Source organism: Pagrus major, chromosome 7, assembly GCF_040436345.1.
Source record: "Pagrus major chromosome 7, Pma_NU_1.0".
Taxonomy (NCBI): domain Eukaryota; kingdom Metazoa; phylum Chordata; class Actinopteri; order Spariformes; family Sparidae; genus Pagrus; species Pagrus major.
The window spans coordinates 26567931-26583056 of record NC_133221.1 but is presented as its reverse complement, the minus strand read 5'-3'; the positions used below and the strand labels follow the sequence as shown (position 1 = coordinate 26583056).

Below are 15126 nucleotides of genomic sequence, written 5' to 3'. Positions count from 1 at the left end.
TGCTCATAATTCAGGATTAGTCAACATGCTGCCCACTGTGGTTAAAGTACAGTAGCCAAGATGTGCCAATCCAGGAAGCTAATGTGATAAGATTACTGCTGTTGTAGGGCAGTGGCGTAATCCAGATGTACCAAAACACTTAGGAAAGGAAAACAGAAGGAGTTTTTACAAATTAAGTCTCAGTGGTTTAATCACAAATGTAAAACAAGAAGAATGTTTGTTAAAAAATCTTTATCTCTTGATCCATTTGCTAACAGAGCTGTCGACAACATTACAGTATTTTCCATACTGGTTAAAAACCAGGAAAATGTAGTTTAAGGAAACATTATACGCTGAGCAAGATTGTGAGATATGAAGCTCCAGAAAAAGCCAGTAAATGAATCTTGAGTGGATTTTTAGTCATGATTTTTTGACCATTTATGATTCTAACTTGAGAATGAAATTTCATGCTCGAGAAGTTTTTACAGCAAATGGCTCAGGAAATAAAGAAATGTTTGCTCTGCCATTATCCAGCAATCTCCACCTCTTTAGCGATAGTTACATGTTCTCAATTAAAGTGTAAAAATGTGAAGAAAAACAGCACTCACATTCCTAAAAAGTTGTCCTCATGTATGAAATAATGACCTGCCAAAAAGCCAAGACTCGCTTTCAATTTGACAGGTGGTTTGATGTGGATGATGAAGAAAAAAAATATCTGGCTGAAAATCTGCCTGTTATGTTGCAGAAAGATATAAAAGTGAAAGGGGAATTCAAGTTTTGCAAGTTAGAGGATTTTCTGGTTCTGCAGAGCTCACTGATCAGAGCAAGTCACGTATAAGCTGCCAAATTTAGAGGATCCAAAACATTCAGTACACTGGTGATACTGTAAGACCATTTAGATAACAGTGTCCACAAAATGATGATTTACCATCCAGCTCGAGCCTTTCTGAGTCTCATCACTGTTCAGCACTGAGACACACTGAAACACAGCTGTCACTCCAGATATGTCCCAGTTAAAGGGCTGGACCCTCTGAGTCCCCCCTCTGTTTTCGACAGTCCCAACTGATGGACAACCGACAACTTGTGCACCATACTGATGATTAACAGTTCATGTGTTCATGTTACCATTTGACATTACAGGCTTGTGATTAACAACATATTTCTGCCTGACTTCAACTATTTTTCCCTGCTATGGCTTTTCATTGGTACAATTGTGATGTATTAACCAGTGATTGAAGAAGCCTGAGAAAAGTGTCAATTTGTAAATCAGAGATGTGGATTTGAGTCATTGTGACTTGGACTTGAGTCGACTCAAGGGTCACTCTACTCACTGTTTTGATGACTTGTAACAGAAGCAGAAAATAAATGACTTGAATTTGGAATTTAAAGACTCGGGACATGACTTGACTTGAGACATGATAACTTGAATGATTTGGCTGTGTTCATTAGATTATTTCACTTTCAAAAGTGATGGGTAGGGACTTTTTTATTTATTCAGTCAATTTGTTGTTGTTTTTTTGTTTGATTTATATATTCATATTCATATATTTCAGTGATTATCAGTTATAATACAAATACAATTCATTGTCATACTTTTTGAACTGGTTACATAAATTGGCCAATAATATCATTATTAGACACTGATACCTTGTCTTCTCTCTTTATAAAGAACTGCAGGTACGACAGCAGAATCTTTGGGAGAGGACTTGACTTGCCCAAACTAAGAACGTGACTTGCCCAAGAAAAATGACTTGGGACTCACTTGAGACTTGGACCAAGTCACATGTCTGATGTTAATACACAATTTTGTTCTTTAAAGCTGCTACGAGGAACTTTCATTTGTTGTCGACTCTGGTGGTCCCTGTGGACAAAAGTGGTATGAGCACTACTGGATCCAGTCATAAAGTTCTTGATCTGGTTAGCTTGTGCATTTGTTTTAAAAGTAAATGAAAGAAAGATGCAACCATTTTTGTATCTATTTGTGGCTATATAAGATTAATAACTGTATTATGATGATAGCGAAACAAAGTAAACTTTATTTTAGTGCCCTACCACCAGACTACAGAGCAGCATCTCAATCTGTGAGATTCCTCAATTCATCCTCATCACTCGGCTACGAAAAATCACTTTAAATTTTATCACTTATCCGACCTGGTGAAAGATGTATACTATAGCAAATGCCAGACTTCTTGTTGATGGTACTGTTTTGTATTTCTTACTGTTCTAATCCTTATATGGGTCATGTAGAGGCATCAGTATTAAATTGAGATTTTTTACTAACTAGTTAAAATACCCTCTAGTATGTTTTATTTTATTCTTCTCTTTTTTTTTTTTTTTCAATTTTGTTTTTTAAAGTGGTGTAAAAGTTAATTTCCAGGTAGAATTGAAGATTCTTAAATGTTTCTTTCTAAAGCTTGCTTATAATACTAGAATCAATCCAAGTCAGACATGTAAACCATTGAGAGGCTAAGAAAAATAACATACAGACATAAGCACTGCAGCAAAAGATACAGTATGATGCGCTGGTGTCTTTTTATAGGTATTGTTTAACGTGAGTAGGTTAAACTTTCCCTCTTTATGAATGCTCCTGCATATTCATGAGTAAAGGAGATTTATGATTCCCTTTAAACTCATATCCATGGTTCCCTGGTGCATTGTGAGGATGACAGCTGCTCTGATGGCTTTCATTTTAATGGTATTCTGCAGCTTTGTGGAGACAAAAGTGATCAAAATGTGGGTTTAAATTTAGCTCCTGCTGCACCTGAATCTAACACTAACACTGTTCACGTCTGGTATCAGCAGCAAATTATAGAACGCTTGTGAATGCACAGTTAGAGTAACAGCATGCTGTACAACATACTTTTAGTATTTTTTAAGGAGTTTGTTGAATATGAAGCTTTAATGTTTGCTATGAGGGGTCACCAGTATCAGACTAAAATTACTCAATTATAAGTTTCTTGTTCAACTTCTAACGAGGTTATGAGTCCTGAGATTTCTTTGCTGCTGCTTCTTTATTACCTCTTTTGTAGGCTTTGCTATCGGCCCTTTGTGGCCACAAAATTGAGGTGCATGTGTGCCAAACCTTGAATCTCACGCTGTTCCCTGCTTCATTGCTTGTTTTTACACTCTTTTAGGGGAAATGGGACATTTTTCTAGCCAAACTAGAATCAATGGAAACTTTTTCCATCCATCCATCCATCCATCTGCTGTCACATATCCGGGGAGGGTCATGATGGCAGCTCGCTAAGCAAGGCGGTCCAGGCGACTGTCTCCTCAGCAACATTTTCCTGCTCCTCCTGGGGGATGTAGAATCGTAGCATGCTCTTGGTCTACCCTGGGGTCTCCTACCAGTTGGACGTGCCTGGAAATGTTTTAGAAATTTTATTTTGCTGGTTTAGATGCCAGTGAAAGAAATACAATAAAAAATAGTTTTAGTTTTTCATCCAAACCCAGTGTGAAATAAAAGTGACAATTTCCCAGTGTAGGCACATTTGTTTAGGGTCCCTGGGCCCTAAATTCCACCATACTTGCATTGATCAACACTTTCAAACTGACACTAATATGATATGTAATAGTGATGATTGTTCCTGTAATTCAAGTCCTCTTTGATGTTGTGTAGCTTCACAACATTACAGCTCCAGCCTTGTACAAATGGATTGATCCCTTTGCTCCATACCTATTTAGCCTTTCTATATTAACTCAGCACTTTAAAGGGCTCTTACAAATGCCGATGCAGACGCCTGCTCTGTGTTAGTCCTCCTGACCTCAAGGCAGCATTGGATACTTTGCCGTATTAATAGAATGAGAAACTTTATATCTCTTGATTTCAGTAACTTGACTAAAAAGACACAGAACCTCCAGGTGTTCAGAATACTGCAACAAGGCTTTGACAAAAACTGGCAGTCAGGGTGAAAGTCCTCGTCACTGGTTGTCAGATATTTTATTTTCACATAAAAAACTATTCCATTAATGGCTTTGGAATGTCCTCTTTTGATCAAAAGATGTCAAGTCAACGGCAAACAAACCTTTCAAAAACAATGACACGTTCTTTACAAGTTACAAAACAATGTACCAGAAAAGGAAACCGTCCACGAATGTTCCATTTCAGACATTGCTGTACTACTGGCTGGGCTTGCAGGCAAAATTACAGTTGTTAAGAACACTTTGACATCTAACATTTTACTTTTATTATTTTCATTTGACATTTTACTTTACTTAAATTTAGCTTCTTGTCCTCGCTCTCACTTACACATACTCCAAATCCCCTTCTTCATCAGTCACACAATCACTTATAATGTTGCTTAGCAGCTTGAAAATGCAACAGAGGAAGAACTCAGATAGGCTAGCTGTAATATTTTGCTAGTCATAATGTACAGTCAGGCTCTGATTAACTGGTGCCAAAGCAAATCAAGGCTTTTGCCCCAAACTGATTTAACTGTTATATGATACATTACCTGGTGGTCATCGCTGGATGATACATGATGTCACATTTTATGCTGTGAATCCTTTCTTATTTTGTGTTAAGAGCTACTAAAACAGTTTTTATGGGTTCAAGTGGTAAACCCTGTAAAGCATCATATATCAAGGCTATGGACCTGCTTCAAAGGATTCTGCACCTTGCCAAAAATACATATTTTTAGCAGAACATTAACTTCAAGTTAACGATTTTGGAAATCTGCTTTCACAAGGCTGAACCCAAAAATATTTTTAGTTTTCTTTCTTTTCTCTTCGAATGCCACTGATTAGAATTCATTCGTTGACCGTGTCTCCCTCTGTGTCTGTCCAGCCATGTTCACAGAGGTGCCTCATGATATGACTGCTCAGAGAGGTCAGGATGTGGAGATGGCCTGCTCCTTCAGAGGGGCGGGGATACCCTCGTATTCACTGGAGATCCAGTGGTGGTACATCAGGAACCATCTCGACTGGACAGACAGACAGCCCTGGACGACCAATGAAGTAGGTTCATAACAGCCTTCAGCCTTCTGATGTGATTGAGTGAGCCTTTATGCTATGTTTGTAAATTGATTCTGGGTATTTGTTTAAAGGACAGTTATGATCCAAAACAACTTTTTTTTTTAAAGTTTGGGCCATAATTACAACTGACATTAACAACACTAACCTCTTAAACTGAGGAAAATGGCAACATTAATACCAAGCCATGAGGAGTGAGATTGGTCAGGGTAGCCAATCAGAGGCTGAGTGGGGAGAGCCATGCCTTCGCCATCCAAGGAAACATGGGACTTCCCGGTTAAACTCTGATCTAAAGTACTTACCGTAGTTGTGGAGCACACAGTTTTCCTGTGCAATTAGGAATCATTACAACTTTAATGATTGTCTGACCACTTGTGTTTCTTACCCTTTGCTGAATACAATGTGATCACAATCAATTACAAGATGGCCAAAATACAAGTTACACATTTTAATGAACTAAACCAAATAATTTTACTTTAACTTCTATTTATACCTGTGAAGGTGCATTAATGAATGTATGTTGATGAATGCCATTAGGGGGCAGAGAATAGTCAAATCAAGCAGATCAAGATTAGGTGTTTATCGTTAATGTGTAACTTTCATATCGAGCACTTACAGAGCAATGTTAACATTCATTTTGAGTCAGGTTTCCTGTTATCAAAGATAAATCCAATATTAACTCTTATTTTGACTTCAAGAGAGGAAGCAGAGTGAGGAAAATGAGCTAAGAGAGAAATATTACAGTAAATAGATGTAAAATTAAACTAAAACAAACCGAAAAACTGGTAGAGCTGCAGAATTTGAAGATCCATTGTCAATTAAATCAGTCGAGCATATTGTTGTCGAGTGTCAAATACTTTATTACCAATGTGTACGTGGATGTAAGAACACATGTCTGCCAGTGTGTCCAGGTGGGTATATTTACAAATCATGTTTATAACCCCAGTGAAATGTTATCTGACTGTAATAATGAATGGTTTAAGATATTACGATGTCACTCATGTTTGTTTGTTTGTTTCCCAGGTGGCTCCTGAAGAGGAGATGCCAAAGGATGCTACAAAGATAAGCGTGAGTTAACCACTCTCTGCTTTCATTCTCTGAAAAAAAAACCCTCTGGTGTTATATGAAGAAATGAGGCACAAAAGCCTTGTGATTACATTTAAATTTCTTGTTCTGGATGATTCGCAGATGTTGTACTTACGCTGTACAACACACACGGATGTGATTCTCACTCAGTGCAGCGAGCGCTCCGGCGGACACATCAACACGTTCGCTTCATCCTTGATGGGTTTGTAGAATCACAGTGTCAGCCAGAGAGCAGGCAGCGCTGGTGCTGGTGGGTGGTTAAGTGTCCTCTTGAGGGGGCACGGCCTGCACTGAATCATCTTCAGATTCTCATAAACGCCCCTGCACCTTTATGACTGCAACACAAAATCCAAATAATAAACCGGGAAGGGGACAGGCTGGGAAGTCAGCAGAACTTTTAATATCTCCTCTGGTATCCATGATACTTACTCACCCAGGCGAGCACTTTCCTACAACAAGCAGGGAGGGCCTTTTACTGAGGGAGACACCACGATCATGTAGTGACTCAAGAACACATTTGGGCTTTTTCCTGCTTATTAACTTCAGAAGTGAAATGCACATTACCTGTATGCAAAGATAAAGATGTGTAAAGATTAGGGCTGCAACTAAAAATTATTTTATTTATCACTAATTTACTGATTATTTCTAAGATAAGTTGATTTATTGTTCTGGGGCTCTCGGTCCAAAGTTGCCCTGCCATGGGGTTTAATTTGGCCCACCAGGAGTTTCTACCAAAAAAGGATGAACAGAAAATTACATTATTATTTTTTGAAATAATCAAAATTGATTATTAATTTTTTTTCTGGGGTTAAAATGCTCTTTAACTATGTAGGATCACTAATTATCATTTTTTCTATGTCCAAGAATGGCAGGCAGAGTGTCAAGTAAAAAAAAAAAAAAAAAAAGGAACTTTGAAAGATTATCCAGGCAAAACAGAATTAAGATATTTCTAAGTTGCCTCTCTAGGAGTCTGTATAGTACCATTTCATCTTGTCAATGCAGCACAATAGTTACTTGCTTTTGGCCCGTGGTGCACCAAGTTTCAGGTTTGGCCCTCTATTGTCTAAACCGGGGTGCCCCAATGTTTTCTTTTAAAGTATTTAAGAGGCAATATTGAAGTTTTTAGTTAGAAACGTTGAAAAATTAACCGATATTTTCAACGGAATGTGAAGAAATAGAAGTTTTGACATTATGATGTCTCTGTATTGTGTTGCAGAGATATCTACTGAAGTTAGCATGCTAACCAGCTAGCCCTGTCCCAGTCCAAAGCTCCTGTGCCTGTGGTGTTAACACTCCTCACACTGGTCCCCAAGCTCCCAGTCCGAACCGCTAACTGCACTGCTATTTGAGCTAACTAGCTAAGAGCAGCTACAGCTAGCAGCAGTGAGCAGTTACTCTGGTGATGCACTGCCTCCCATTTGTTTTGAATATGAACTTGACAGATGGCCGATTCATACATATTGCACTGTTAAAATGTTTGAAAAATACTCATCAAAATCTCTCAGAACCAAAAGTGACGGCTCTCTTTTGTCCAACCAGCGCCAGGAATCCAAAGTCTCTATGCTTACTGTCATAAATGACAAAGAAAAGCAGCAAATCCCTGCATTTAAGAATATGGAACAAGCTAATATCGGACACTTTTGCTTGTAAAATGACTGAAACGATTAGCTGATTATCAAAATAATAGGCAACTAATTTTCCTTTACTCGACTAATCAATCAGTTGACTAATCTCTGCAGCTCTAGTAAAGATGCAGTATATTTACATTGTTATTCAGAAACACACACAAAAACATAAGGCTGCTCTGCTTCCTCCCAAGAGGCTAGCTGCTGCTGATTCGCTGTAATAACACACCAGCTGTGGTTTGGGTGACTGAGTGCATGTATGTGTGTGTTTGTGTGTGGGTGGAGCCGAACACTGCAGGCTCTACAGCTGGATAATCATTATGAGCTTTCTGTATATAATGGGTGTTGGCCCTCATCCACATCGTCAAAGAAAAACATGGTGTCGACATATGCAGACACGAATTGATTAATGCTGCTACCACACGGAATAAAGTGTTAAGCCTTGACATACAGTCACACACATACACGCAGGGACTCTCTGCGCCACACATACCTCCACTGGCGTCACAGGGAGGAAGGTTGCTCATAAACAAAGTCATATTTATATCTGGGTGCGTCACCTCTCATGATGTGCTCAGGCTCCCACCATCTCAACAATGTTGCTCTGTGAACTTGCGAAGCTTTTACCTCCAAGATGTCGTCTCTTGTACTTTCAAGGCCACAAATAGAATTTGTTAAGCCGCACCTTTGTCTGAGTGCGTGTGAGTGGGAGTGATCGGCTCAGAGTGTATCAAGGCTACAGAACAGAAGTGATTTCAGCGACACATCAGTGCTGTAGCTCTCATATTTTATTACTACCACCTCATGTATATGTATATCTATATGCTTATAAGTTAATTCTTCTAATTAAACACAGCAAAGCCGGCTTTATGATCAGCACCCATAAACCTTCTATGTGTATTTAAACAGATAATCACTATACAATTGTTCAGTGGGTGATAACTGGCAAGTGCATTTATTTTGTGTTGTACTCAATTTGCATGCAAGCAGGATATTAATACCATTAAGGGTCCAGTGTGTAGGATTTATGAGGATCTATTGGCAGAAATTAAATATGATATACATAATTATGTTTTCGTTAGTTTTTAATCACCTGAAAGAAGAGAACCATTGTTGTTTTGTTGCCTTCGAATGAGCCTTTTATGTCTACAGAGGGAGAGAGTCGTCTTCCACACAGTCTGCCATGTTTCTACAGTAGCCCAGAATGGACAAACCAAACACCTCCAGAGAGGACCTTTTAACGTCTTTAGCAGCCACTGTAGGTTTTCCTCAGGCTTGGGGAGTTAACAGAATACATGTAGCAGGATTACGTAGTTAGGATGCAAAAAACAGTAACTGTATTCTGTTAAGTTGCAGAAAAAAATATGTAATTAGATTACATATTAGACCTCAATAATATCTCATTTGTTTAATCTGTTCGAAATTCAAAATGTAATATTCATAGCATCAACGGCGTGTTTCTGTTTGCAGTTGGAGCTGGAAATGACTTCATACCTAAGTTGACTGCATTCCAGTACAAGTTGTAAAAAACAGTTTTAGTCCAGTAAGCCATTGTTAGTCCACAGACAGACTTTGGACAGTACTGTGTGTAAGACTAATTTAATGAGACACAAATAGGACAGAAGTGCTGCAGCATATTCTACAGATTCATGGTTCACGGCGAGGTGCATCTGACTTTCCGAGTTGGAAATCTGACTTCAGGTGCTCCCACAGTTGAAATTGCCAACTCGAAACTCCGAAATTCCAACTTCCCAGTTGAGATGGAACACCTACCCTCAATGTGATGACTTGGGTTTAACAAAGTTCTTTAAGGTAACATGTTATTCGGGGAACCTTCCTGGTGGAGACTTTGTTTCAGGTGTCAGATGATTTTTAGGAATCTAAGTCATGGCACAAATATGAAATCCTGTGATTTAGGTACAGTGAAATAAAGATCTGTGAGAAAAGTAAGACAGGCAAAGGGGTAAAAAGAGCTGTGATATATTTAACAATGTCCACTGTCGCTGCAAGCAAGCCTGTGGTATCTTGTAGATGCATATGATAGTGAGTGTACTTTCACTCACCCAGATTCATTGGCAGACAGCTCAACTGGCTGAGCATCTGTAAGATAGTACCAATAAATGTGTGTTACGGGCTAAAAGGCTGCTCTCTTTTTAGTTTTGTGCATCTGATGCGATGCTGCAGGTATGTCATCATCAGCGTTATATACAATAAAGGGCACAGACTGTGAGGGACAAGCCGGCAACGATAAGCTGATAGGCAGATTGGGCGAAACACAATAAGAGACACTGAAGGACATTTTGGATAAAAGGCAGAAAGATTAAAGAAAAAACAAAGGAAAAAGGAAATGACAAAGACACATCCAGCAAAACACAAAGCAGACCTTCTGAGGATACCATTAGTGTTGTTTGACAAACCCCAGCCCAATAAGATCTAGATGTTAAACTGATGCGGATATGACAGTTAACAGCAATTTAATTGTTGATTTGAAGGTCTGTAACAGTACAACTGATGTTCCTGCAGGACACATTTTTCTTGGACACTCTCTGTCTTCCAACCTTTCGGTTATCAATCTATTACTTTCAGTAGTTTGGCTACATTAAAGGTACAATATCTCAGTATTGGCCACCAGTTGAATTCATACTATACTATGCTAAAATTCTTACATATTACACCTTTAACTTAGCAGAATTAGCTCATTCCTGCTCTTACAAAGGAGAGGTAACCTATAAAATAAGCCCTCGCTCAGTTCTATACACTCAGGTTGTGTGTGTGTGTTTGTATGTGGTCTGGTGTGACCAGTAGCTTGTGGTGGCTAATGCTAGCTAATGTTAGCAAACTGCAGTTTGTTATTGCTCTGTAACTGATATTAAAATGTCAGTTTGATACCTTCACTTAGATTACGTTTTAACATCAGGCTAATATGTTATCCTGTAATTGCCACTTATCTGTCAATCTCACCACAATTTCTCCCTTTTCTCTTTTTATTTGTTCTACCTGTGCCAGGTGGTGAAGGTCGTAGGAAGCAACATCTCCCATAAACTCCGCCTCTCCCGGGTCAAATCATCTGATGAGGGCACCTACGAATGCCGTGTCATCGACTTCAGCGATGACGCAGGTGCCCGTCACCACCGTGTCAGAGCCTACCTGCAGGTGGTGCCGGAGAGCGACATCGTCAACAGTGACCACACCGACAACTTCGAGGCCCTGGACGATACCAAGAAGGGGGTTGCATTCATCGACGGGGAAGAGGTGGAGTCTCACGGTGGCGCCAAGGAGCACGCTCACGGCCATCACCAGAATCACGGGCACCACCAGGAGCACGGCAAGCGTCCTTCGTCGGCGGCCCACCACGGCCACAGCCACAGCGGCAGCAGTCAGCAGCACAAGACAGGCAGAGAGCTGAGGAAGAGGGACGTGGACAGTAACCACAGCCACAATGACTGCACCAATGAGCCCAGCTGCACGCTGTAGATGTTGGCTCATTCCACCTGAGTGATAGATTACACAAGGATTGCATAACATGATGTGTGTCACAGCATAAAAAGCTATTCTTCCCACACAGAGCAAGCCTGTGCACAAATCCAGAATCCCTCAAAATGTACAGTATGGCTCATTCAGAGCACAGTGCTGTGAGCTGTGCTGGGAATGTAGCTTTTTGTTGTTGTGCACGGGTTTGGGCTGCTCACTGTCTGTAAGGCCTGGCCTCACATCATTCAGCGAGGGGGGCTGATGTGTAGATCTAAGCAGCTCCCCTGTTTCTGTTCTCAGCACCGACAAAAGACTCTTGTCTTACTATTAACCCATGCTCTTCTTGTACTTTATATACTGTACATGACATAACCCTGCGCTCACACTCATACTTCTTCCACTGCCTTACTCTCTTCTCATTTGAAACACCCTCAGAAGAAAAAAAATGCTATACCTTTTGTAGCTGGGTCTGTGCTCAGTCAAAGAAACATTCCTTTTATTCTGAGAGTGCACAAAATGAAACTATATGTAATTATTTCCTTAGCTTTTTACCAAGAGCACGAGCTTCATTCCATCTTTTTGTGTATTCAAATTTTGGACATGAAAATGGTGCAAAATCTGTATACACTCAAAATTCTGCAAGTTGTTCTGTTTACTCGCAGGGAGAAAGAAATATGCTTTATTCAGCAGGAATTCATCAAGGTCCCAGAGCAGCAGCGCTCATCAAGGACAGATACGGCCTCAATTCATTTGAGTTGGAGTAAAAGCAGTGGCGGTGCGGAAAGTGTGGGATTTAGTCCTCATTCATGTGCAAGTCAAACAAAGCACATCACAGGCTGTGTTTTCCCCACGGCGCTTTTGAGCTTATAAATTTGCAGCGCGACCGAAAATATGATTTTTGTTCCCCGACTCTTTGTGCTGCAGGTTCGATCCATTCATGGCTGTTCAGGCTGAGAGAAATCAATCGAGTCGTTCCATGCGGACCCCTACCTGTTTGGAAAGCCATGAAAAGATCAAAATCTGCGCCACTCAATTAAAAATCTCATTTGGCGTGCCTCTGAATCCACTCTGTGACTATAAATCAACAGGAAGAAATGGGGCAAGATACTTTTCGGGGAAGAGCGGTGCTGTATCTATCCAAGCTTATAGCTCCCTTACTCTGATGTGCTCATCAATCATTTAAAAGAAGCCTCAATCCTCTCCACTACAAGCCTCTAATCCACTCTGTATATATGACTGTATAATATTAAATAAAGTGAGTGCATGTTCAGTAATTTTCTTAAAAACTTTTTCAGCCAACCATACACAAAGACGGTGTGTTAGTTAAGGATATGTTTGTCATTTATTAGTTTGGTTTAAAAAAAAAAAAGTCCATTCTGCTCTGAATCTCTTTTTTCTACCTTAGATGTCCTGTCAAATAGAGTTCTTGTTTTCTTTTTCAAAGCAGTTTTGCGTTGCTTTACTGCTCTCCAGAAGTGCTGTACAGACAGATGAATGACACATTCTCTTCATAGCTGCTCAGACAGGGTTTTCCCTAATGTATCTTAGTACTCAAGCAGTGTTTCTTAAACTACTGTACTGTATGTGCAGGGCCGCTAACATGAGTGTCACCGTGTTTTACTGAGCTTGAACGTTGGACTCATTTCGTGCAGTTTGGGACTGAAAGGGTTCGAGAGGCCACTTTATTTGGTAACTGGATGACTCCTCGCTTAGATACATGTGTGAAGTGCAGGACGCTGCTTCACTCTGAGGGGATCAATTGGGACAAAGTGAGTGTGGTTAACTGGAAACAGCCTTGAGAGGTAAGGAGGAAAATGTTAGTGAAACCCTCAAATTGGCAGTTCAAACTGCCTCAAAATATAGTGTGTGTCTCAAGGGCAGGAGGGGCTTCACTCCTCTGCTGTCGTATCCATCAGAGGAACCACAGTGCTCCTGTGATTGTAGACTGAGAGGGTGGAAGGAGGAGTGATCAGTGGGTATGTTTCGTTTTTTTCAACAAGTAACTTTGATTTGATGTTTTGCAGAGAAGAGGTCACAGTTTAAAAAAAGGGAAAATGTACATTTCTTCTAGAATGTTTGGTCTCACACTAAGTGTATGGCTTTATCAAAATGAAATAAATTGTATATGAAACAACAGTGAGTGTTTGGTCTTTCTCTCGTTGAGGTAAAAAGCTTGGATTTCATTTAGACCTGTGTGAACAGTCACTACACGTTTCTGTCTAAAGAGTTTGTTCAGTTCTACATCAGCTGTGCTTCAGCTCTTGCTCTGTGTGTGTGTCCGTCCGTGTGCATTAAGGAGGAACGATATTAGGCAGTTGCCTGTGTGTAATAGGTGCTGCCAAAGCCCCCCTTCCACTGCTGCTGATGACTAATGGTGCTATTGTCAGCAGTGGCAGCAGGATAAATAGCAACAGCACAGGATGAGATAAAGAGGCGCTGCGCCGCGCTCGCGAGCGTTAAGCCAGGCCAGCTAAATACAAAACACGTGGCGATGTTGTTTCACCCACACTAGAAGGCTCATACATTCATTATGGAGAGACGAGGTCCGGGCGCTCCCATCACTAAGGTGATGTGATAGTGGAGAAGGCTTCCTGTTTCCTTCATTTAAACATCCCTGGAAGCCTGCAGGGCTCTGAGTGATAACAGGTACAATGATAGATCGGTCAGTATCCCTGTCATGAGGCATTCAATTCCCCTTAAGTACACAACCTGCTGCCCCCTGTTCCTTTCAAACTGACAGCACATGTGATGAGGCTGGCAGGACAGCTCAGAGGTTATTGAGGGCTTCACCTCATCTGAGTCCCTCCATCCTTTATAGCTACACCAGTCAAATTATTAAAAGTGAGTCTAGTTTTATTCTAAATTTTTTTTTTACATTAAGGAAATTCCATGAAAAGCCCAAAACCTTATAACTTCCTGCTGAAGATATAATGTATTTTTTAACAAAGGCAAAATAATATTCTAAAATAGCTGGGCGCTAGTAATTTAGATCAAATTGTAGACTGTTGTCAACCCTAAAATTTGTTTTGTTACAGTGTATTTAAAGGGGCACTGTGTAGTTTTGGAGAAGAAATTCAAACTCAGAATACTCATATTTACAATGTTAATGAGGTTATAATACAAAATATTCATCTTTTCCAGAACTGAATAAACAGGCTGTTCTCAGAGAAAAATAAGATCCCCAGAACACTGTTTGAAGCTAGAAAGGTGGCAGGGTCCGCCACATATAAACAAAGTAAGACTGTGTGAAATTGTGCTGTCCTTAAAGGTTGGTTTGTTTATTCAGTTTATTCAGTCATGAAAACAAAGAGAGTTTGTTTATTTAGTTTGTGCAGGCATAAAAAAATCAGTCGATGATATTTCTCTTCTGATTAAAACTTTCGTTCACCAAAACTACATAGTGCACTGTGGAGGTGGGCGTGGTCGAGGCGCGGGAGAGAGAGAGGTGGAGAGGGCTCAGGAGAGCAGCGCCAGGTGAGTGAGTGGCAAAGCTGGCAATAATTTGCTAATCACAATCTCCCTTTCAATGCAGTAGCGTGCTGGACCTCAGATGGGAGATGGACAGGAGAGCAGCGGGAACAAGCTGCAGGCGGGCGACTAAAGACGTGATCGGACCCTTTTGTGATATGATTTATGGTAATTGCTTGTGAGCAAATAAAGCCAGGTGTTAAACCAAGAACTGTGTGCGTATTTCCTGCTGAGATTACCCACGGTAGCACTGCAAAGGCTACATGCACCTTTAAGGCAGCATACATTGTGTGTAGGCGGGATTGACTCAAAATAGCCCTGAGTGCCCATGTTCACAGTAATGAACATGTCAGCCAGTGCAACAGTGCGGCTCACTGATGTGTCTTTAATAGTTTCTGAGACACACTGGAGCTATATGGCACAGAGAAGTAAGATCTATCAGGCTTTGGATACTCAGATAAACAAATAAATAAAAAATAGATAATGTTGTTCCAGGACCAACTTGGCTTGGTTTGAGGATAACATG

At 40.3% G+C, this 15126-nt stretch overlaps 1 protein-coding gene across 1 annotated transcript in view; it reads left to right on the top strand.

The window, feature by feature from the left end:
* The window catches only part of vstm2la (V-set and transmembrane domain containing 2 like a), a 66208-nt gene extending 52940 nt beyond the window's left edge, over positions 1–13268 (top strand). The window contains exons 2-4 of the mRNA XM_073470733.1: positions 4766–4935; positions 5974–6018; positions 10668–13268. Of these exons, the coding sequence (XP_073326834.1) occupies positions 4766–4935; positions 5974–6018; positions 10668–11135 (683 nt within the window). The 3' untranslated portion in view covers positions 11136–13268. The remainder of the gene's footprint in view (positions 1–4765; positions 4936–5973; positions 6019–10667) is intronic.
* The last annotated feature ends 1858 nt before the right edge of the window (positions 13269–15126 follow it).